The sequence below is a fragment of the Pelodiscus sinensis genome, chromosome 32, assembly GCF_052426305.1.
Source record: "Pelodiscus sinensis isolate ZL-2025 chromosome 32, ASM5242630v1, whole genome shotgun sequence".
In the NCBI taxonomy this organism is placed as follows: Eukaryota; Metazoa; Chordata; order Testudines; family Trionychidae; genus Pelodiscus; species Pelodiscus sinensis.
The window spans coordinates 13500363-13523077 of NC_143083.1; the positions used below are offsets into that span (position 1 = coordinate 13500363).

A 22715-nucleotide genomic window follows, 5' to 3' on the forward strand; every position below is an offset into this window, starting at 1 on the left:
CGCAAAAAGTGCTTTTGCGGAAAAGTGTCCTGCCAATCTAGACGCGCTTTTCCGAAAATGCTTTTAATGGAAAACTTTTCCGTTAAAAGCTTTTCCGGAAAATCATGCCAGTGTAGACATAGCCTAGCTGTTTGTAATATCTCTGCTAAGAGCCTGCACCAAGAACGTGGTGATCGTGTATCTTTTTAACAACCTCATTCTCCACCTTTTCTTTCTTTTATTCATAAACTTTTAGATTTTAGACTCTAAAGGGTTGGCCCTTTGGGATCTCGTGGGTAAGATCCAAAGCGTAAATTGACTGGGACCTGTGGCTGGTCTTCTGGGAGCGGGGTAGGTGAGATTGGGTTCTATAACCCCTCACCTGTGTGCAGGCCCGGGACTGATTGGGGCACAGGAAGAGCTGGGGTGTCTGAGGGGTTTTGCTCACGAGGCTTCCTGCTGGCCAGACTGGCAGCAGAAGTGCTCGGTGTGAGCGGTGTGTGGCCTATTGGGGAAGGGTCTCGAGTCAGGGGCTGTAAGGAGCCCTGAGTTGGAGCAATTCGCCCTGAGCAGACCCCCTCAGCAGTGCCCAGACCCAGCCTGGCCCGTCACAAACCTGAACAATTCTGGCCGTGGGGCCCTTGGGCGGAGGGACGAGAACTGGAGCCCCGTTCGGATCAGAGCAGGTCGGCAGCCCTTCCGTCGCAGGGCCCTGGCCTCCTCCCATTGGCTCTGTGCAGATGCCAGGGCTGTGGAGGGCCAAGGGCAGTGCCTGCATGCCCGTCACTGGCAGGGCAGGGCCGGGGACGCCCTGGAGATAGGAGGCCCATCACACCAGCACTGGAATCCACCCTGCCCTTCAAAGTGCCTACGGCTTAGAAAGCACCCGGCCCGTTAAGGGACAGTTCAAACCAGCTCTCAGGCCCGTCGGTGTCGAGCTGGCCCATCCTGGGCTTAGAACCGTTCTGCTTCCTCCACCAGACACACCCAAAGCAGAAGAGGAGGCAGGGGCCAGCTTAACTCAAAGGCTTTATTTCCGCAGCAGCCGACGGCCTGGGGTTTCCATTTTGAATATTCGATTAAAACCAAGAGAGGCACCGCTCCCACCCCGAGGGACACGCCCCCTCAGATCTTGCCCTGTCCTGGCGCTGGCTGGATGCCTAGCGCCTGCTGGGGAGAGTGGAAGGGGCAGAACTGGGAGCAGGGAGAGGCCAAAGTGGCCACGGACAAGGCAGCGAGGAAGGGGCCTGTCCGGAGAGGAGGCCAAAGCAGCAGCTGAGCTGCAGGGGAAAGGGGGCCTGTTTCGCTGTAAACTCGACAGCCCCCCCGGCGTCTCTTCCCTGCTGGCCAAGCGCCCGCCTGGCCACTGCAGACGGCTTCGGCCATCGCTACTCTGCTTAGCCTCTGCGCCGTGCGCCCTCAAAGAACCCCCCCACCCCTGCTCCAGTTGGGCACCTCCCCGAAGCCTTCCCCCAGCAACGGAGACCAGCCCTAAACTTGCGCCGGGGCGCCTGATTTCCCCAGTGAAGGCAGTACAGGAGGCTGCCTCTCTGGTGCTTGGGGCGGGGGGGAGGGAAGTCACAGCCACGAGCTGCTTTGGGGAGGGGGGACACCTTAGAATGTTAGCACCAGCTGAGAGCGGGCTCCCTGCTTACCCAGGGAGCAGATGAGGCTCGAGGACCAGGCTCCAGCGCCCCAGGCCTCCCAGAGACACGGCACGGGGGAGGGGGGGGGTCATTGGAGCAGCCTCGGGAGGTCTCCAGCGCCCGGAAGTGGGTAGGGCACAGTCTGGCAGGAAGGGGCGGGGGGAGGAATAGCCATTATACACTAATGCGAGGGCTGCGATTCCACCGTAGCTGCCTGGGGCTAAGCCGCCTTAGCGCCACGCTTGGTGTTTCTAGCAGCACCGTGGGGAAGGGAGAGGGTCCAGGCTTAACGACACACCATGGCCCGGCTGAGTGGGCTGGAGGGGGGGGGGGGGGAGAGGGGCTCCCCGTGAAGCAGCGTGTCTGGGGCAACACAGAGTAGAGCGGAAAACCGGCGCCTTCCTTCAGCTGGCGGGAGAAAGTCATTTTGCATTTGATGCCCCACGGCCAGATCCACAGGGAAGGCTGGGCTGCCGCCCTCTGCGAGTCCCCTCCGCCCCTACCGTAACAGCAACGCGCGACGGCCCCCACGGCTGCCAGGAACGCCGCCGCGAGACGCCCTAGCGCCTCGTCGGCCCCACTGGGCTTGGCCTCGAAGGATCTGGCAGGGAAGGAGGGAACCGCAAGACGCGGAAAGAGCTTCCTGCTAGTTCCACCTTCACCCCACTCGGCCAGCGGAAGCGAGGGAGCAGCAGCAGGCCGGAGAGCAGCTTAGCAAATGCCCGTTCCCTCCTCCCAGAGCCACCGAGGGCTGCGCACCAGGCCTCCGACCTACGCTCCAGAGCAGCTGCCGCCTTCGCGCCAGGCTCCTGCCCCGTGCAACCAGCTCAGCGTCACCAGGGGAATCTCGCAGAGGCGGCGTTTCGGCAGCGACACCCGCAGTGGAGAGAAGACACTTCAGCGCGCACAGGAGGGGGGGTTAACCAGGGTGGGAGGCAGCTGGGGGCGGGTCTAGACAGTCACACATGCCCCGGGAGGGCAGCCGTGGGGCAGTGGCAGATTTGGGACAATACTCGGCTCTCCACGGCAGGCAGGAGTGACTCTTCTAGAAGCGACAGCTTGAATATTCCAGCCCGGCTGCTCTGGCCCAGCTGCCGAAGGGTAGAAACAGGGCTGCCGCGTGCAGGGGACAGTTGCAGAACACGCCTGGCTCCCCGGGGGAGGCCGGGAAGAGCTGCACACATCCGCTTGGCTCAGGAAGCCTCACGTTTAATCAGCAGTCCAACAACAGGGAGCCAGAGAGCTGGAGGAGGGCAGGGGAATAGACGAGGCACGGCTCCAAGGAGGGGGTTGGGGGGGTCGTTTTCTTACGTGTTTGAAGGAGGCCCGAGGGCTCAGCCCTGTCCTGGGAGGGCAGGCTGCTTCCAGTCCTATTTTTGGCTGTTGTAGGTCATGTGCCTCTGGTTCATTGGGTTGTCCGGGGACCTCATCCACTCCTTCTTGAGGAGCTGCTTGAGCTGGGAGAGACGCATGTTGGGGTTCTCCTGCTTCAGGCGGGGCAGGCTGACCTCCTCGAACGCGGCGAAGGCAGCTTTCATCCGGCGCTCCGGGTGGCGGTCCAGGTCGTCGGCAACACTGTCGGGAGAAGTCAGACAGGGACGTAAGAACCGCGGTTGCTTCTGGCTGGCACCAGCCCAGGCCCTGAGGGAGAATCCGGCCCTGGTCTCACCCCTCGCGAACAAGACCTGCCTTGTGCGTGATGGGTGAGAGGTGGCCGGCTCCATTTTTAACACCCTGGCTGCTGCCTCCAAGGCAGGGCTGCTTCCGGGGAATGTCTAGGGAAGCCCCCGACGCCACGGCCCCGTACCTGAGCACTGCAATCGCGTCTTCAATGGTTCTGGCTTCCACCGTGCCTTCCTCCAGCACTCGCCGGTTGATGTTTTCCTCCAGAGGAACATCGAGGTGACTCTTCTGCTTCTCCACTGGAACGAGAAGAGAAACGATAAACCCACCCTGAGCCAGGGGACGCCTTTGGGAGGTGCAGGCAGGTCCCGGCAGGTGTATTTCTTTGGCCAGGTCCTGGAGGGCCACCCCACAGACCATCTGGATCCCGGCAAGTGAACTGCAAGTTTAACTCCTGCTAGCGTAACCCCTCCGCTCTCCTCGTCACAGACACAGAAGCTGGGGGACCCCGCAGGGATGCCACTAGGGTGCCTCACCGGGACACGGGGGCGAGGGGCTCTCTGGCCCTGGGACCCCCCCACCCACCCACACACACTTTGCCAAAGAGACCCACACGGCTTGCTCTGGAGCCACAGCGCCCCACCTGCAAGGCCCCCCAAACTCTCGTGTGAGCCAGGCCCCACCCGCAAGGTCCCCCCAAACCCTCGGGTGACCCACAAGGCCCCCCAAACTCTTGTGTGAGCCAGGCCCCACCCGCAATGCCCCCCGAACCCTCAGGTGACCTGCAAGGCCCCCCAAACCCTCATGCGAGCCAGGCCCCATCCACAAGGGCCCCCAAACCCTCGGGCGACCCGCAAGGCCCCCCCACACCCTCGTGCGAGCCAGGCCCCACCCACAAGGGCCCCCAAACCCTCGGGCAACCCGCAAGGCCCCCCCACACCCTCGTGCGAGCCAGGCCCCACCCACAAGGCCCCCCAAACCCTCGTGCGAGGGCCCGTTCAGCAGCACGAGGACGGGGAAGCAGCAAACCTTCGTCGCCGTTCTCCTTCTGTTGCTGGTCTTTCCTGAGGGTCTCCTCGATCTGCGCCCGGGTGATCTTGCCGGGGGGGAGCGGTTTGGGCGACTTTCCTTTCAGCTTGGAATCTTCCTCCTCCAGCAGACGCTGCATCTCCTTCTTGCGCTCCAGCTGCTCCAGCCGGCGCTTCTCCCTCTCTTCCTGCGAGGGAGAGAGCAGGGGAGGTCACCTCTGCCCCCAATCCTCGTCCCGCCTTGCCCCCTTCCACTCTCAAGTCAGCAGCTCAGGGGCCCAGCAGACAGCGCTGGAAGAGACCCCTTTTCATTCCGTCAAGTCCGCTCTCCTGCTAGGGCTGGAGAGAAAGCGACTGGGATGGAATTGGGCAGCTAGTGACTTCCTACCTGCCCTCCCTGCGCCTCCCCTCCCCATCGCACACCAGAGCAGGGACAGCTTAGTCCGCTGACCGCGCCTCTCCTGCTCAGAGCACATCACCCCCGAGCTCCTTCAGAGCGTAGCCAGAACAGGAGGCGGCCCTTGAGCGCTCTGCCCACGCGGGACCACGGGACAGCCACTGGTTCTGTCCAGACCCACGAGTTGCTAGGTCAGCTCGCTGCACTAGCATGAGTAGATCGCTAGAGCTCTGCAAACCCGCGGGTGTGGCGATCCGCGGCTCATTTTTGCACATACACGTTTCCTATCTCGAGCTGGGTTCCCTCTAAGGTACGCATCTGTGTGGGCGCGCACTAAATATTTCAGTCCTGCCTGCCGCCTCAGCAGAGCCACGCAGCCGCGGCCCCAGCTGTCCCTGGGGATGGAGCCATGTGGCCACCCCACCTCAGGAACAGCTGGGCAGCCACCACACAGCAGCTGGGAGCTGGAGCCTGAGCCGTGGTACTAAAAATAGCACCATGGCCCCAACTGTGGTCCTGGCACTAGCAGCGGCAGCCCCAGCTGCTCCCAGGAGCACGGTCCCAAATATAACACCACGGTCCCAGTCCCAGCAGCTGCCACTCAGCCACAGCCCCAGCTGCTCCTGGGCCAGGGCACTGGTGCTAAAAATAGCACCACGGCCCCGCCCGGGTGCAGCCATCATACAGCCCAGGTGGCGCTGCAGCGGGTCTGCTGGGGACAGTCCCAGGTGGCAGTGGGGGTCAGCATAGCGGGGGGGGAGGGAGGAAGACTGCCCCATAGGCCACAGCTGGAGCTGGGCTGCGGTGAGGCTGTGCACCAGGCATCAATATTGGTGCACAAGACAAAACTCGCTCCACTCACAGATGGAAAACCTTAGAGGGAACCCTGATCTAGAGCCCAGCAAATCTGCAGATATCTGTGGAGCTGTGGAGGGGGATAGCCGTGGATGATTTTTGCAGATGAAGACGTGGCTGCAGATATCGATTTTGTATTCACGCAGGGCTCAAGAGATTGGCACCCGTCTGCATTTCAGATAAGTCATAAAACATGGAAATACCAAGGTTTAACGCTCCAGAGGTCATGCCTTACCTGTGGGGAACGAGGGGGTTTTAAGCCAGGTCTTTGCACACTGATGTTTTACACTCCTGCTGGAAGCACTACATCAGCGTGTGTGTGTGTGCGTGCGTGTGTCCGTCCCTCTCTACTGGCTGCTTAGCAGTAACAATTCTGAAAGGCACCTCGCTCCTGCCCACATGACATGGCACCAGCGTTTAACAAAAACTTCTCCTCCGGGTCCCCTGCCCCGGTGACCTCGTGAAAAGCAGGCCAAGAATTTTGCCCGTCAGCCTGGGATTTTCAAGACCAGGAATTAGACAAGGGAGTTTCCCCCTTCTCCCCTGCGCAGCCTTCATCTGTAACCGTGTCCTGGTACGCCGCGGTGTCAGCGGGGTGAAATATAACCCGTCAAGGGAGGAGAGAGATGCCGCCCGAGGCCGTTAATCGGGATACGTTTTCCACTGTTAATTTTAATAAGAGCGAAAGGGTCAAAGTTTGAAAGTTCAGAAGCGCTGACATTCCGGTCACCAGGCTGAGCAGTTCTGCAGGTTCCTCCTTTGTGAAGAGGACAGAAAAGTGGCCCAGTGGAACCGCCCCGCGGAAGCAATTCCCCCACCTGCCGCCTGCCTGTGACCGCTGACGTTTTCAGCAGCTACACTGTCACTTACATGCATGTAACACCCCTGCTTCTGGGATTCACTCCACTGCTGATTTTTGATTTTTTTTAAAGCCTTGACAAGATTTTCAACAAAGAAATCTCTGACTTGTCTAGCAGAAGGGTTTCCTCCGGCTCCGAAGCGGATCCCTAGCCACGCCCCACTGGAGGACCTGAAAGCTTTGCTTACAAGCTCCGATTAAGCCAGGAAGAGCCTACGACCTCTTGGTGCTCCCCGCCACAGGAGAGGTTACTGGCAATTGGATTGAACACCCCTCACCTCCGATCACAAGCGGAAGTCTCCCTCCTGCCGGCAGTTTGAGGGGAACCACTGCGAAGCCAAAGCCCAGCTCCCAGGCGCCGGCGGAGAGAACCGAGCGGGGTGGTTTGCATCCGGCAGCCCTCCTCCTGCTTGGCTCCAGCAGCCGTTCCTTTGCTGGGGGGAGCTCACAGGGCAGCAGAGCCTGCAGCTAGGGGGGCTGCTGGGACTCTGGCTGGGGGGCAGGGCTAGGAGCTGCAGCTCACGGGGCCAAGAGTCTGGAGAGAGGAGCCCAAGAGTAGCCCAGCAGGGAAGCTGGCATCTCCCCCCGCCCCCAGATCTCCCTTGGGACCGGTCAGATCCCATGGGTGCCAGCCCAGGGACATCCAACCTGTAGTGGGACCCACCTTGTTAGTTACGCCAGAAGCAACCACTGAACACGCTACCTGAGAGCGCCCGAGTAATTAAAGGAGACAGACCTTTCGTGACCACCGCCGAACCAGCCACGTGCTGGCGACACGGGTGTGGTGTGTCTAGAACACAGACTCTTGTAAAGCACAACGACTTGCATCCCGCGGGTGCCCGTGTACGACCAAACACCGTAACCCAGGGGAATCCCTGGCACAGGGATTCCTCAGTCAGGCAGCAGCTCCACCAGTGACAACGATCGGGAGGGAGGGACCCAGGACGTTTCAGGACAGAACTATGATTCACAGTTAGAGAAATTGGCCTTTCATTCCCTTTGCTAGCAGGGCGACTGGTTTTAGAAGACGTCCGCTGAGCCACGGAGCCTGCGGTGCTCTTCTCTCGGCACAGAAATCCAGGAAATGGTGCCGTGCATTCCACTAGCCCCTATGCTGCTCAGCTCTTTACACAGATGGGGAAACTGAGGCACGGGAGAGCAGCAACTTGTGCTCTCCCTCCCCCGGCCCAGCTCGTGCCACAAGTTAGTAGCCAAGCAGACAGACCCCACAAATCCTGACGAAGAGTCCCTTGCTGTGACCACTCGACAACGCTACTCCCTGCCCTCTCGTGTTTACCACTGAGAGGCTCCTAGTTGTACAACAGGGGTAGGGAACCTTTTTTGAGGTTGGGGGCCACTGACCCACAGAAAAAAAAAAATCAGTCGGGGAAAACATACAAGTGAGAAGCAAAAAAAACCCGCCCCAAAATATCTGGCCCCCAACTGAGGAGAAAGCTGCCCCCCACATTCCGCTCGCACACTGGAGCCTAGGGGGGCCCAGTCCAGTAGACTGTGTGTGCTCCAGCCCATGGTGGGACAGCAGAGAGGCTGGAATGCCAGCGTGGGCTCCCCAATGCTGGGACCAGGGTGGGGGGGGGGGGCGCTGAGCTTCAGGGACCAGATCCAGGCAAGCCAGGGGCTGCCAGGCCTGAGGTCCCCCACCCCGGCTGTAGAACATAATCAAGCCCAATTCATGACTAGCTGGTCACCAGGCTCGCAAACCATCCACCCGCAGATTTCGCCACCTGCCCTTTGCTTTCCTGGGCCGGCTCTGGGTTCAAAGTGGGAAGACGACGATGCTGCGGCACCGGCAGGGACACCAGGAATCAATAACGAGGCTTGGGGGCACAGGAGGCCAATGTTTAAAAACCTAAATTCCCAAGTCTACGCAGGTCCCGGGCCAAAGCAGCGCTGAGTTCAGTCATTTAGGGGACGACCCTTCAGGGAAGAGGTCTCCGTAGGCGGAGAACAGCTTGAAATTCCAGGCCAAGAATGAGGGTTTCGACAATTAGGGGGCGGTCTCATTTCTACCGAGGGGGCTTTTCGTACGAGTGACAACACCCAACGTTTACACTGCGGTTGTCTGCACAAGTGCTCTAGCGTAAGGGACACTCCCATTCTTCTAAAGGAAGCACACAAGCAAAGCAAGCGGCCAGCCGGAAGAGAAACCCCCAACAACGAGAGTCAACAGGTTCCAGGAAAGAGAGATTTCCTTGGCTGGGCACTCTGCTGCCATGCCTCTCTCGCAATTCAGAAGACAATTTCCAGCCTTGCCGAGAATCGGCCAAGCGAGAACCGACTCATTCAACTTTCCCAATGAGTTCCCCCCTCCTACCCTGGCGGGAGAAAGGTCAGAGGCGCATGGCTCTGAGCAGGCGGGCTGACGAAGCAGCCATGCTCCCAAGCGACCTCTTGGCATGAGCCTCCGAGGTGCCCCACAAAGATCTCGGCTAGAAGAGCTGGCGCTTTTCGCTGGCAGAAGAGCCAGGCAACACCAAGCCGGGCACAGCCAGAAGAAGAAGGGCATATAAGCCAGCTGGAATAAGACCACGGAGCGCTTGGAGGAATTCCACGTCCGTTCGATTGGTCGGCCCTCAAAACCCCCCTGCTGAGCCATGTTGCGGGTGGGGGAAACCAGAGGGAAAGTCAGCAGCCATGCCGGAATTAGTATTTTGGCCTAACCCCAGATCTCCTCTTCTTGTGCTCTGGCCACTAGACTCCACTCTCCCCCTTCATTTCTCACTCATCCCCAAGCTCAGCACCACTCAACTCAGGATCCGGACATGAGGCCTAGTTACCCGATCCACTGCCTCCTTTAAGGAAGGCGCGGTGCTGCACACAAGAGCCATCCCGCCCTCAGTCCGGGATATTTGCCACTTGCCTGCCTGTGAGAACACGGCAGAACAAGCACGTGAGCAGACAGAGGTGTGGGCCTGCACCCCACGGGCCAGGCTGCCCAGAACGTCACAGCATTCAGAAGCTAGCAGAGCGGCCAAATTGTGGGAGACATCTGCCCCTTTCTAACACATGACTACGTAGCTCCGGAAAGAGGCCTAGTAAATGCACAGCCCTTTAACTCGCTGGCTGAGACTACAAGCCTGCTCTTGAAAAGGAGGTGGCCTCGGATTTCCGGCGTCCCAACTGGAGCGCAGAAGCTAAGAGCCACGACCTCCTGTAGGCTGACATTTGAGGAAGCCTGTGAAGCAGAGGGAGAAGTGGTGGGAAACAGCACGGTGCTTCCACCTGCGCACAGGCGAGAGTGTCAAAGGGATTCCAGGCAGCTGGCTGAGCGGTCATCCCTGGCAGGGAACGGCTTTCCCGGCCCTTCAAAGCTGCCTGTCACTGAACTGCAGCCTGCAACAGCCAGGAAAACCGGGCAAAACACGATTTGAATCCCTTGCAAGAGTCCGTTCTCCGGCCGAGAGGACAGCTAGCATCCCGGGCGGGGAGAATCCGCACCAAAACCGAGAAGTCCCGCGCGCCAACATTTTAAAATTCCGCCGATTGTAGGTGTCCAAACGCCACGACGTCAGCAGAGCAGCTTCACTTAGTTCGGTCGTTGATTATTTCCAAATCCCCATCGGCGCGTGTCTAACAGCGCAGACAAGAGCCGTTCTCCCAGGAGTCGAGAGGTCAAGGCACCCCAGGGACAACCCTGTTCTTGTGGCTCTGGGACGCGTTTGTGGGGCATCTCAGTCTGAGCGTGTCACACTGGCCCGCTGGGCACATCGAGGGGGGGGAATGTTGCCCCTCCAGTCTTGCAGTTGATTCCGGGTTTTGCCCTGCCCCCGTGAGGTTACCGCAACTCAAGTTTGCAAAGAGAGGAGGCTGCTGGGGAAGGGGAAGGAGGGGGGATGGGTGCGCGTGTGCAGAGGGCATTTCAGGAGAGCTGGCGGCCTACTCCAGCCCGGTCATCTGCACCCCAAAATCCTACTGTCCGGATGGGAGGTCAGTCGCCCTACCCTGGCGCAGCTGGGTCTCCCAGCCTGCAGAGAATTGGACCTGGCAGTCGGTATGCACAGAACCAACGGGCCTCCCTCCCCACCGAGCGAGACTCCACTCAGTGCACGGCTGCAACCAACATGTCAGGGCGCCGGTTAGGGAGGGCAGAGGGGCTAACGCCCTCCCCTTCCCCCTCACGATCAGGGAGCGAGAGGAAAGTATGCAGCTTGCATGAATTCCCCCCCCCCCCCCCCAGCTGGGAGTAAGCGGCCCAAAGCGTGCGCTTTCCTCTCGCTCCCTAACAACCAGGGAAGGGGGAAGAGAGCAAACGGCCTCCCAGTACGAGGGGCTTCAGCCCTCCCTTTGCCTCCGTAAATGCCCACATGCCACCTCCTTTGTTCAAGGCCTGCCAGGCCTCCCTCTCAGGCACCCCGCGAGCTGGGAGCCAGGCTCTGCTGGGTCCAGTGGCCCCCAGCAGCAGCCCCTGCAGGGAATCAGTGAAATCCTACGCAGAACAGAAATGCTGCGCCGCTCAGTGGTGCCAAACTCCCCCGGGAGCAAGCTACAGGAGGCAGCTCTCCAGCAATCGGTGCAGGCGTGACCGGCCTAACATGGCCAGTCTCCGCAGGATGCTCCCACCCAGCAGAGAGGACCCGGACATCCAAGCCCCTCTCCCCCGTTAGAACAGTGCACAATTCTCCCAAGACAGCTCAGGACCTCAGCTGAGCCTCCTGCACGCAGCCGGGTTTCACCAGTTCTGAAAGCCAAGGCTGGGGCAGCCCAATTTCGGGCTGAACCCGGAGCTTTAAAAGCTCCCCAATGTCGGAGCAGCCTCCTTCTTTGCAGGCCGGAGGGCAAGCTTCCTTGCTACCATTTCTACCCCCGCTCCCAGCGGTGCTACGGCACTGCCACATGCTCTCCTCCGCCTCCCAATTAGGGATGTTAATTATCACTTAAGTGAAAAGGATTCATGATGTTAATCGACTATTCGGTTCGTCGACTATTCTAGAGTCCTGGGGATGGGGCTGGCAGCCAGTGCGCTCCGGCCTCACTCCCGAAGAGCCCTTGCTGCCCTGCGCTGCTGCCTCTGCATCAGAGGCAGCAGCACTGGGTGGCAGCAGCCCCTGTCCGGGGCTCCTGGACCCAGCACAAGCTGGAAGTGAGCCGGGCTGCCTGCCCACCCGGTTCCTAGTGCACTTTAAATGCAGAGCTGCAGCAGAGGGAGGTTCCCAACTTGTCGCAAGCTGGGACTGTACCAGGCTGCTGGCCAGCCTGCTAAAAAATTTACTGGCATGTGTGCATGGGGGGGGGGGGGGATGCATGTAGTCTATAGCATTAACCTAAAGGTTTTGCTTATTGGTTAATCGACTACCCCAATGTTTCCCAATTTTATTTGGCCACAGAACCTTTAAAAAAAAAAAAAAAAGCCACCCCACGCTGGGGGAAACTGGTCAACCAGAAAACAACAACGGCCCACTCCTCAGACCACAGTGGCCAGCAGCCCCTTGAAAGAGGCAGCCCCGGGCAACTGCCCAGCTTGCCTGTCCCTAAGACCGGCTCTGGGGCAGCCGGGGCGGGGTGTGTGATCAGGCTCTCGCGGAATCCCAGGGTTCAGCGGAGCACTATTTGGGAAACACTGGACTGCACTATTACATCCCTACTCAGAATCAGCCGCATTTTAGCAGCGCTGGATGTATAAAGCTGTAAATAAATGGAGTGCTCAGTGTTATTCTTGCATTAGTTTTCCCTTTCGCCGGGCCTCCTCCCCCCCCCCCCCCGCAGAGTTTTCTTTTGAAGGACATCTGCTCTCCAGAGAGGTATCATCAAAAGCCTCTGAAGCCGGAGAGCGTTTCCAATGTTAGCTTTGTGCTTTCGGGGCAGGCAGCAGCGCGGGTGTCACGGGAGCCCTAGACAGTTAGTCAATTTGACGACTCTTCCCCTAATACTTGGTAGATTTGTTTTGATAATCCATCATCCTTCAGCGCTACCTGCAGACTCACTTGGCGCATGGCTTCAGCATTCCCCAGCCAGCCTGCGCTTTCGATAATTGCAAGAGGAAAAATAAACACACGGCGCTTTAGCAGGGCAGGGCGAAGGGAATGCCTTGAGTCAACAGGCTGGCCTGGCGTGCAAGGTGGGATGTGCTCAGCGAGGGAGGAGGAGGGGGGGAGACGAGTGTGGCTGAGGACAGACATATTGTCTGCATTTGCACTGCAGCCTGGTACAAGGGGCCTTTTCCTTCGGCCCTCTGAGCAGAAACGGCAGGATCTGGAGCCTGAGCAAGGCAACAGAGCTACATTTAGAGGGGTACGGGCACTTTACAGCCCCGACAGTGGAATCTCCATCTCTGGAGGTATTTAAGAGCACTTAGATAGACATCTGTCAGGGATGGTCTAGACAGTGCTGGGTCCGGCCATGAGGGCAGGGGACCGGACTCGACCTCTCGAGGTCCCTTCCAGCTCTAGTGTTCTAGGATTCTATCTGTATTCAGACAGTAGCACATACAGGCTCCCTCCTGCTGGCCAGTTTTAGTGCAAAGCAAGACAAACTGCACCCCGAGGGGCGTGGATCCGAAACGGACCCGGCAAAGGACAGGAGGGGATGCAGAGACACAGAGAGGGGATGGGCCAAAGGCCATGCTGCATGGCCGCTGCAGATTGGAACAGAAACCAGGTCCACGTTCCAGTTCAGTGCCCTAACCACTGGGCCACGCTGCCCGCGTCTCGTTTGTGTAATTTGCCTCCCGTGTACGAGCACAACCTCGAATCCCCTAGGAAAAGGGGCAAGAAGTGCTTTGTTGCTAGAAATAGTGGAGCATAGAAACCCACGTCCGTTAGCTCAGGCGTGCCCTTATGCAGCCAAGCCGAGACAGACATCCTGCCGTCCATTAGCAGGGAGCGTCACAAAACGCTGTACGCTTAAAGATCCAGCAAGCGCAAGTGCCCCAGCTGAGTCACCCAATGACAGGCACAAGCACGTCAGCCTGGCCTTGATGTCGCCTTTCAGATATTCCTGCTGACCAGATATTAACCTGCCACCATATGGGCAACCTCGTTAGTGCTTAAACAGTCCACAACGCAAGAGCTCGGGTGGTCAGCAACTGCCGGGAGCAGGACGGAGGAGGAGAAACGTTTTATCAACAGAAAAAGCCACCACGCCTCCTGTGGCGTTCTATCCCCAGGGCTTGCGTCCTCCTTTCTCTACCAAGCCGCGTTTGTCATTGGCAGGCAATTAGAAGATCCGGCGCGGGGCTCACATGCAGACCAATCCATACGTTACTGCCACCACCTGGACAGATTCAGGAAGAGCCGTTCTGGTCCAAGCTCAGTCAGAGAATCCTAGAATACTAGGACTGGAAGGGACCTCGAGAGTCATCGAGTCCAGTCCCCCGCCCCATGGCAGGACCAGCTACTGTCTAGACCATCCCTGATAGACATTTATCTAACCTACTCTTCAATATCTCCAGAGATGGGGATTCCACAACCTCCCTGGGCAATTTATTCCAGTGTTTGACCACCCTGCCAGGTACTTTTTCCTAATGTCCAACCTAAACCTCCCTTGCTGCAGTTTAAGCCCATTGCTTCTTGTTCTATCCTCAGAGGCCAAGATGAACAAGTTTTCTCCTTCCTCCTTGTGACACCCTTTTAGATACCTGAAAACTGCCATCATGTTCCCCCTCAGTCTTCTCTTTTCTAAACTAAACAAACCCAATTCCTTCAGCCTTCCCTCATAGGTCATGTTCTCTAGACCTTGAATCATTCTGGTTGCTTTTCTCTGGACCCTCTCCAATTTCTCCACATCTTTCTCGAAATGTGGTGCCCAGAACTGGACACAAGACTCCAACTGAGGCCTAACCAGCGCAGAGCAGAGCAGAATGACTTCTCGGGTCTTGCTCACAACACACCTGTCATCTACCACAGCTTTAAGCTAGGGATGTGAAGGTGCGGCGTAGTGGTGGGGCTGTCTGCTCTGTAACCCGGGGTCCCCCTGCGCTGTGATGTGTGATTCCTACAGACTCTCACACATGTGTATTAACCCAGACACCTAGGCTCAGCCTGAGGAGATAACAGGGGACTCCCAGGGGGAGAGACAAAGGGAGAGAGGCAGAGACCAACACTGGGTTTTGGGGGGGGGGGGGGAAGGGGCAGTTGCTGGCTGGGGAACATGAAGGAAGCAGCCTTAGCTGAGGGTCTAGTGATGACAATGGACCCCCTAATCCAAGAGGCCTGAGGCACCCTGGCCCTGACTCCTGAAACCACATCACGTCCATGCTGTATCCTGGAGGAGCAATAAACCTTTTCTCTACTACCGGTTGGCAGAGTCTCATCTTGCTGTAGCCGGGGTGCAGGATCGGGGGGTACCCGACGTGCCACCACAGAAGGACGAGTCGACTAGTTGCTTTCCTTGCTGCCTCTATCAGAAAGGGGGGGAGAGGGGAGGTACTTCAAAGCAGCCAGGGTGTCCCTGCACCTCGTGGAGCCCAGGACCAGCTGGGGATCCCGCGCTGCCCCCGGGCGGTACGTGGCACTGCCGCTTTGAAACGCCGCGGGGAGCCCTAGGGCTGTTGCTACACTTCAAAGGTGGACTCGCCCTGTCGACTAATCAATACAAAATCAATCGACTATTCGATTAGTCAATCAGTCGCTATCTACCATTTGGAAAGGGTACAGAGAAGAGCGACAAGAATGATTAAAGGTTTAGAGAACATGACCTATGAAGCCAGGCTTCATGAACTGGGCTTGTTTAGTTTTGGAAAAAAGAAGATTAAGGGGGGACATGATAGCGGTTTTCAAATATCTAAAAGGGTGTCACAAGGAGGAAGGAGAAAATTTGTTCCTCTTGGTTTCTGAGGACAGGACAAGGAGTAATGGGCTTAAAGTGCAGCAGGGGAGGTTTAGATTGGACATTAGGAAAAAATTCCTAACTGTCAGGGTGGTCAAATATTGGAATAAATTGCCAAGGGAGGTGGTGGAATCTCCCTCTCTGGAGATATTTAAGAACAGGTTAGATAGACATCTGTCAGGGATGGTGTAGACGGAGCTTGGTCCTGCCTTGAGGGCGGGGGGCTGGACTCGATGACCTCTCGAGGTCCCTTCCAGTCCTATGATTCTATGATTCTACCATCCTCACTTCGAGCTGCACGTCTGTTACCTTCTGCTTCCTTTCGCTCCCAGGGTAGCCACGAGTTCTAGCTATCGGGCCTCAAAAGCTACAGGACGGGGCTTCCAGCCCCACCGGAGCCGGGACACAGGAGAACAGGAGCAACTCCCGGAAGGGGAGTTTCGGCCCCAAGCTTCCTGGGCACCCACGTTCCCCTCCCAGCACCTCACCCATTTACCTTCCTATGTTCCTTCCTCAGGACGTGTTTGTCCTCATCCTTCCACAGGGCATCCTCCAGCTCCTGCTGCCGCTTGGCATCGGCCGCTGCCTTCGCCTCGGCCTTCCTGGCGCGGGCAGCAGCCGCCTTGGTGTTCTCGCCCTGGAACTTCTTGGGCATCCCTCAGGGTGCTCTGCGGGGGTGGGGAGAGGGAGAAGGCATTGCCCAAGCGCTCGCCAGTCAGGATCAGCTCTCATCGCACAGAGGGACGGTCATTCCCCCACCGGGGCGACAGCTGAGCCTCGCCTTGCGGCCAGCGAAGGGCCCCAGCGCCGCAGGGACGTTAGCTGCTTTGGCAGAAGCCTGTTCCCGTAGAGGTGGCCGCGCTGGGGCTCTGCCAGCTCGGGATGCAACATGGGGGGAGGTTAGAAAGTGGTTGTGCTAATAACTGTGGACCCCCTGTGTTTCTTAGCCGTTACCCTGGGGTGGGCGAAAGAGCCTCCACGGGCTGCCCCCGCCCCCCAAGCAAGTTGATCTGGCCCACGGAGGCCCTGCCACTCCTCTCAACCCCAGGCCAGTCAGGGCTTGGGAACCGGGGGAAGCGCGCGGTCTCCTCCTGCCCTGAGAGGGGTGTAGCGCTTCTAAGCACCGCACGCTCCTTGCGGGACAGGGGCGGAGGGGAGGAGACTTGGCGCACTCCCCTCACCCCCGGGCCAATCAGGGCTTGGGGGCGGGGAGAGCACGTGAAGTCTCCTCCCACCCTGCAAGGGGCTTGGCACTTAGTCAACCATCAGCTGAGTAACAGCTGGCAGTTGACTCTATAAGCAGGGCGGAGGCAGGGAGCAAGAGACTTCCCGTGCTCCCCCGCCCCGGGACCTGATTAATCTGGGCGCAGGGGAGGAGCACAGGAAGCCTCCTCCCACCGCCAGGGGCATGGGCACATAGAGGGAACAGCTGGTGGTTTGGAACAGCTGGCGGTTCTTGGGGGGGGGGGGGGGGGGGGCAAAGACTTTGCACACTCCCCACCCCCAGACCAATCAGGGTCTGTGGGTGGGGAAGCACAGAAGAGTCCTGGCCCCGCCCCTTCTGCCTGAGACCCCGCCCCTTCCAGGGCAGCCTGGGGCCACTTCAAAAATTATTGCCCACCCCTGGGATTCACGGTGACTCCCCCCCTCCCCCCAGGGGCAGGGCCAGCAGCCAGTGCGCTCCCAGCTCCACTCCCGGAAGGCAGCAGTGCGGGGTGACAGATGGCTAAGAGCCGGCGGGCTGGGTCTGAGTTTGAAATGCAGTGCACGCGGCGGGGGGCGGGGGAGAGAGGGATTGTTGCAGTTAACCGGGACAGTTAACTGGTCTGCAGTTCCTTATCGGTTCAACGGTTAGCCGGCAGCACCCCTAGTAACATCCTGTTTAATCAGTTAAACTTTAGATTTAACCAGTTAACCGCTCAAACGGGGGCAGCTCTGGCATGGCAAGTCGGGGGGCTGGAGAGGGCCCCCCCACCGTGGCACAGCATCCTGCTTCAGGCAAGCCAGGCCTGCCACAGGCAGGGTTACTCCAGCCGGGTTGGAGCACCCCCCACCCCACCCGCAGTGTGACATGCTGGGCCATGGGTTAACGGTTCACATTCCTACTGTCAGCACAGCGGGGTCAGTCCAAGGAGTGGTTTTTTCACACATGGCTACACTGACATACCACCGGCAGGTAGCCCAAGCCTGGATCAAACGGCTTTGAGCTCACAGAGAGAACGGAGAGCCATTGACTCAAGTTCGAAACCCAGCATCTCTAAGATGGGGACATGCCCCAGGCTGACTTGCTCAGGGGCAGGCAGCCGATTAGTTAAGATTTGCAGAGTGCTTTGAAAATGAAAAGTGCCGCAGACAGGTTGAGCATTGGTGTTTCTTGCAACGTGGAGCAACCTCCGCACACAATATTTCCTTTCCACGACGATTTAGATTCAGGGCTGACAAGCTGGCCTGAGACGCCACCCAACTTACACGAACACACAAAATCTGCTATGGCTGCAGAATGAAATTCTAGGTTTCCTTTGAGACTTTGACCCTTAAAAAGAAAAACTCCATTATCCAAGCAAGCCAAAGGTCTGGAAAAACAAAGATTTTCCTTCATGATAAGCTGCTGTTACTCCACTAGAGGTCCCTGACTGTGCATTCTGAAGAAAACCAGTTATTTCCTCTCTCCAAGCAAACTAACCGCCGCCAAAACACAACAAAAGGATTGAGCTGAGCCAGTCACTCAGATACTACCGACAGATGCCATGCATCCATGCCTGTTCTACATGCACAGAGCTGCTGGTGACTATTAAGCGTCTGCGGTAAGGATTCTCCCAACTAGTCATTCACAGAGGAAAACGCATGACCGCTTTCCTGCTCTACAAAAACACTTCAGGTCATTAATGGGAGCAAAAATAAGAGCCCTTCTGATGCAGTAACAGCACAGCTGGTGCCCATGGTCTGCATGCTCACTCAAGCCTCTTTCATATCTTTGGGATGTAAAGAAGACAGAAAGAGCATTTATCTTCCGCCTCCTACCCCACTGCACTATGGTTATTCTCAGCGCGTCAAAGAACTTAGGTCTGCCAACGGTCATTGTATCTTCATGCCTTCCACATCATAACTCAAAAATAGCCTGGATGCTTCTATTCATGGCCTCAAGTGATTTTAAGAGCTAACCCTCCTGCGGCTCCGCAGAGGCGCCTATCAACTAATCATATAGTCGATACAAATTGCATTGGCTACAGGCAGTCCCTGGGTTACGTTCAAGATAGGGACTGTAGGTTTGTTCTTAAGTTGAATCTGTATGTAAGTCGGAACTGGCGTCAGCCGCTGCTGAAACTGATCAGTTTCAACCACGGCTGAATCTGGACGCCAGTTCTGACTTACATACAGATTCAACTTAAGAAACCCAGGCGTCCCCAAGTCAGCTGCTGCTGAAACTGATCAGCGGCTGATTCCAGGAAGCCTGGGGCAGAGCAACTCTGCCTCAGGCTTCCTATAGTCAGCCGCTGGTCAGTTTCAGCAGCGGCTGACTTGGGGACGCCTGGGGCAGAGCAGCTGGGGTGCTGCTGGGTTGCTCCAGTAGCGCGGCTCCTCGGCGCTACTGGAGCAACCCAGCAGCACCCCAGCTGCTCTGCCCCAGGCGTCCTGATTCAGCCACTGTTGAAACTGACCAGCAGCGGCTGAATCAGGACGCCTGGGGCAGGGCAGCTGGGGTGCTGCCGGGTTGGTCCGGAGCGGCGCTGTGGGACCAACCCGGCAGCCCCCAGCTGCTCTACCCCAGGAGTAGGCAAGAAAAGCCCGGTCTGCTGGAGGGGGAGGGGGCATTAGCTGCACCCCCCCAGCAGACCAGGGAGACGGGGGTGGCGGGACCGCCCAAGTTCTCCATGGCTTTGCTCCGTCTCCCTGGTCTGCTGATCTGGGAGATGCAGAGCAAAGCCGCAGAGCACGCGGGCAGCGGGACAGTCCAGGCGCTACCCCTCTGATAGAAGTGAGTCTTCTCGCAAAGATGCTCTAAAGGTTAATGAATTCACTTTGCTCCTTCCTGAAGATGAGCCCCCCCAGCAGGGAAAACAGACTGTGCCCCACCCCCAGAGCAGGCCTGACAGACACAGAACAGAAGGGGAAGAGAAAGGGAGACAGAAGTCTAATGAATCCCATAGCTCTTGATGACGGGAACCCCTCCCAAAGAACAGACGCTTTGGGATAATGGTTACATGGAATCCCACCTAGGCCTGCCCCCCCCCATTGTACCCCACCAGATTCAGTAAGATGCATCCCGAAACACAGCCAGGTGAACCTTCCCCCCTCCTCCCCCCAGCCTGATACTCAGCTCCCCCCCCCCACACTGTCCTCCCCCCGCAGCTTGACACCCATCCCCCACAGGCTCCCCCATCCCCCCCCCGGCCCCCCCACAGCCCCCCCCACCCCCCCTCCCAGCTCCCCCCCCCCACCGCCCCCCCCAGCCCCCCCAGAATCCACTCCCCTCCCCCCACACGCTCCCCCCCCCACGGCCTGACCCCCACGGCCCCCCCCAAATCCACTCCCCTCCCCCCACACGCTCCCCCCCCCACGCCTGACCCCCACCCCCCCCCAGAATCCCCCCCTCCCCCCACACGCTCCCCCCCCACGGCCCCCCCACAGCCCCCCCCAGAATCCACTCCCCTCCCCCCACACGCTCCCCCCCCACGGCCTGACCCCCACAGCCCCCCCCCAGAATCCACTCCCCTCCCCCCACACGCTCCCCCCCCCACGGCCTGACCCCCCAGCCCCCCCCCAGAATCCACTCCCCCCCCCCACACCTCCCCCCCCCGGCCTGACCCCCAGCCCCCCCCAGCCACTCCCCTCCCCCCACACGATCCCCAGCCCCCCCCACAGACTCTCCCCCCCCGGCACACGAGCCCCGCCCCCCCCGGCTCTTACCTGCCGCCTGCGGCTCCGCCCGTCGCTCGCTTTGCCCGTCACGAGGCGCCTTATCCCCGCCTGAGCGGAGGGGGGAGCGGCCGGGCCCGGCCGCCGTGACGGGTGGGGGCGGGGGAGGGAGCCGGACGCCGGGGAGGCCCGTGGGCGGGGCCCGGCAGGGTCCTTCCACCGCTGGGGTCCTCCCACGCCTGCGACGCGCTTCCGCCCGGGCGCCATCTTTGTGCGGGGCAGGCTGGGCTCGCCCCGCCCGCTTACCCCTTGGCGGGGGCGCCGTGCGGAGAACGCGCCCCGCAGCCCGGTCGTGGGCGCTAGGCGGCGGCAGGGGGGGGGGGTGTGCGCGACTAGGGCACGTCCCGTTTCCGCTCCCCCCCCAGCCTCACACCGCGCCCCGCACAAAGATGGCGGCCACCGGCGCTACGTCATCACTGTGCTGCCGCGCCCCACGCTGGCGCGGCCGCTGCGCCCGCCGGGTGGTGGGTGATGAGCTTTCGTGGGCCAGACCCACTGCCTCAGATCAAATAGGGGAAGAAAATAGTCACAGCCATAGATACCAAATGATACAATTAAAAAAATGAACACATATGAAAAGGACAAATCACATTTCAGAACAGGAGGGGGATGCAGGGGGGGGGAGGAAGGAAGGTGAGTGTCTGTGAATTGATGATATTAGAGGTGGGGAGAGTGGGATGTCTGTGAGTTAATGGTATTAGCTCACAGACACCTCTCCCCACCTCTAATATCATCAATTCACAGACACTCACCTTCCTTCCTCCCCCCCCCTGCATCCCCCTCCTGTTCTGCAATGTGATTTGTCCTTTTCATATGTGTTCATTTTTTTTAATTGTATCATTTGGTATCTATGGCTGTGACTATTTTCTTCCACTATTTGATCTGAGGAAGTGGGTCTGGCCCACGAAAGCGCATCACCTAATAAACCATCTTGTTAGTCTTTAAAGTGCTACATTGTCCTGCATTTTGCATCTGCAGTGTAGATGCACCCTTAGCCAGTTTCCCGCCTCTGAACATCCTTAAACCAGAGCAAGACGAGCCAGGAATACCATAGCAGTTGGGGGTGACAGTAACTGCCATTTCTTGCAGCTAATGAGGAAGAATGGCCCTTGCGCAAGAAGGGGGTTTTGCGCAAAAAGGAGCCATCTACACAGCTCGTTTTTGCGCAAAAGCCTCTTGCGCAAAACCGGGCGCTCATTACTTATGCAAATGAGGCCTGGCGATATTCCACGCTTAGCCTCATTTGCATATGTTTTTGCGGGAAAAGGCTACCGTGTAGACGTAGCCTTAGGGGGTAGAAAATGGTCCAGAAAACCGTGCGGAACGAATTCCTTTTTAAAGAAATGAAGCCAAAACATTCCGTCAATAAAAAGGTGTTTAACATGCTTAAACAAGGAAGTCGATTCCTGTCGAACATTGTGGCACAAACCAACTTGGACTTTCCCTTTTTATTAAAAAAAAAAAAAAAAAAGTCTGCTTCCCAGACCGTTCTGATATTGATTTCCTCGGAGCAGTCCCCATGCCGGGCTATTCCCTCCTGCAGCTGCCCTGCATCTGACGGCCCAAAGGCCTGGCATATCTCTTGGCCCTGTAGAGCTTTTCCCTAGTACCGGTTGCACCTCTATAAACCGGGACTCTGGTCTGGCAACATCCGTGGTCCAGCCTGACCGGATATTCCAGGATCAGAGAGTCCTGGGTGGGGGGGCCAGGAAGCCCGACATGCAGCTAAGCTGGGATGCCAAGTAGGGCATCCAGGTATGGGGAGATGATGGCAGGGGGGCCCAGAAATGACCTCTGGTCCTTCGTCCGGGAGGAGTCAGGTCCCGAGGATGCTGGACCAGGGAAGTCCGACCTGTTGCTCAACCCAGTCAGAGATTCCTGAGACCACTGGCACGCATTCCCTGTGACTCCGCTTCCCCTGCCCTGCCAGCTGCAAAACCCACCGTCCCTGACACATTTCAGTTCCCAGCCAGCGCTCAGCAGATGGCATCGGGGGCGTTGCAAGGGGCCACAGAGCCAGCGGAACCCCCATATTTAAACTGAGCTGCCGTTGCTCCCAGAGGGACAGACCCCGCCCCGCTTGTCTGCCAGCACTGCTGGGCAGTGCCCGAGTCCCAATCGGCTCTCTGAGCGCCCGCTTATCTGGCAGGTGGAATGAAATCATGGGTCAGCGCCCCCGGCCACGGGATGCAAAGCCGTCTCCAGGCTCAGCAGGGCTGGACTCCCCGCCCTTGCATCGCGGCGGCGTTCCCCTGCTGTGAGAAGGGCAAATCAAGGCATGGCCCCCGGTGGGGCGCGGGGTTTCCCACCTTAAGTAATGCAGAGCGCGGAGCCAGGGGGCGAGGTGAAGGAGGAAGCGGCTGTGCGGACATTAGGCAACAAGGGAGCTGGTGGATTACTCAGCTTCAGCAACCGTCGCCTGACACTTGCTGGCAGTGACAGATCACTGGTGTGATTGAGGGAAGTCCTGGCTGGAGAGAAGGCTGTTTGCATCCAGGCTGCCCGGGGCCTATGTGGCCTCCCAGCTGTCAGCTCGGAGCCAACCCCATGGCCCAGGGTGGAGAGCGGGGTCCTAGCGCTGCTTGGAAGCCACAGAGGGTCTTGGCCAATGTCAGTTCAATTAAAAA

The 22715-nt window shown here is 58.6% G+C and overlaps 1 protein-coding gene across 2 annotated transcripts; it reads right to left on the reverse strand.

The window, feature by feature from the left end:
- Positions 1 to 990: 990 nt before the first annotated feature.
- On the reverse strand, positions 991 to 20310 carry CCDC124 (coiled-coil domain containing 124). Of its 2 annotated transcripts, XM_075902759.2 has the most exons (5): positions 20080 to 20220; positions 15668 to 15839; positions 4278 to 4464; positions 3433 to 3547; positions 991 to 3200 (listed from the first exon to the last, which is right to left on the reverse strand). In XM_075902759.2, the coding sequence occupies exons 2-5, from the start codon at positions 15824 to 15826 to the stop codon at positions 2996 to 2998; spliced, it is 666 nt and encodes a 221-aa protein (XP_075758874.1). In that variant the 5' UTR covers positions 15827 to 15839; positions 20080 to 20220; the 3' UTR covers positions 991 to 2995. The 2 variants fall into 2 exon arrangements, with proteins under 2 accessions (XP_075758874.1, XP_075758873.1); XM_075902758.2 differs by lacking the exon at positions 15668 to 15839 and having other exon boundaries at positions 20080 to 20310.
- Positions 20311 to 22715: the final 2405 nt, after the last annotated feature.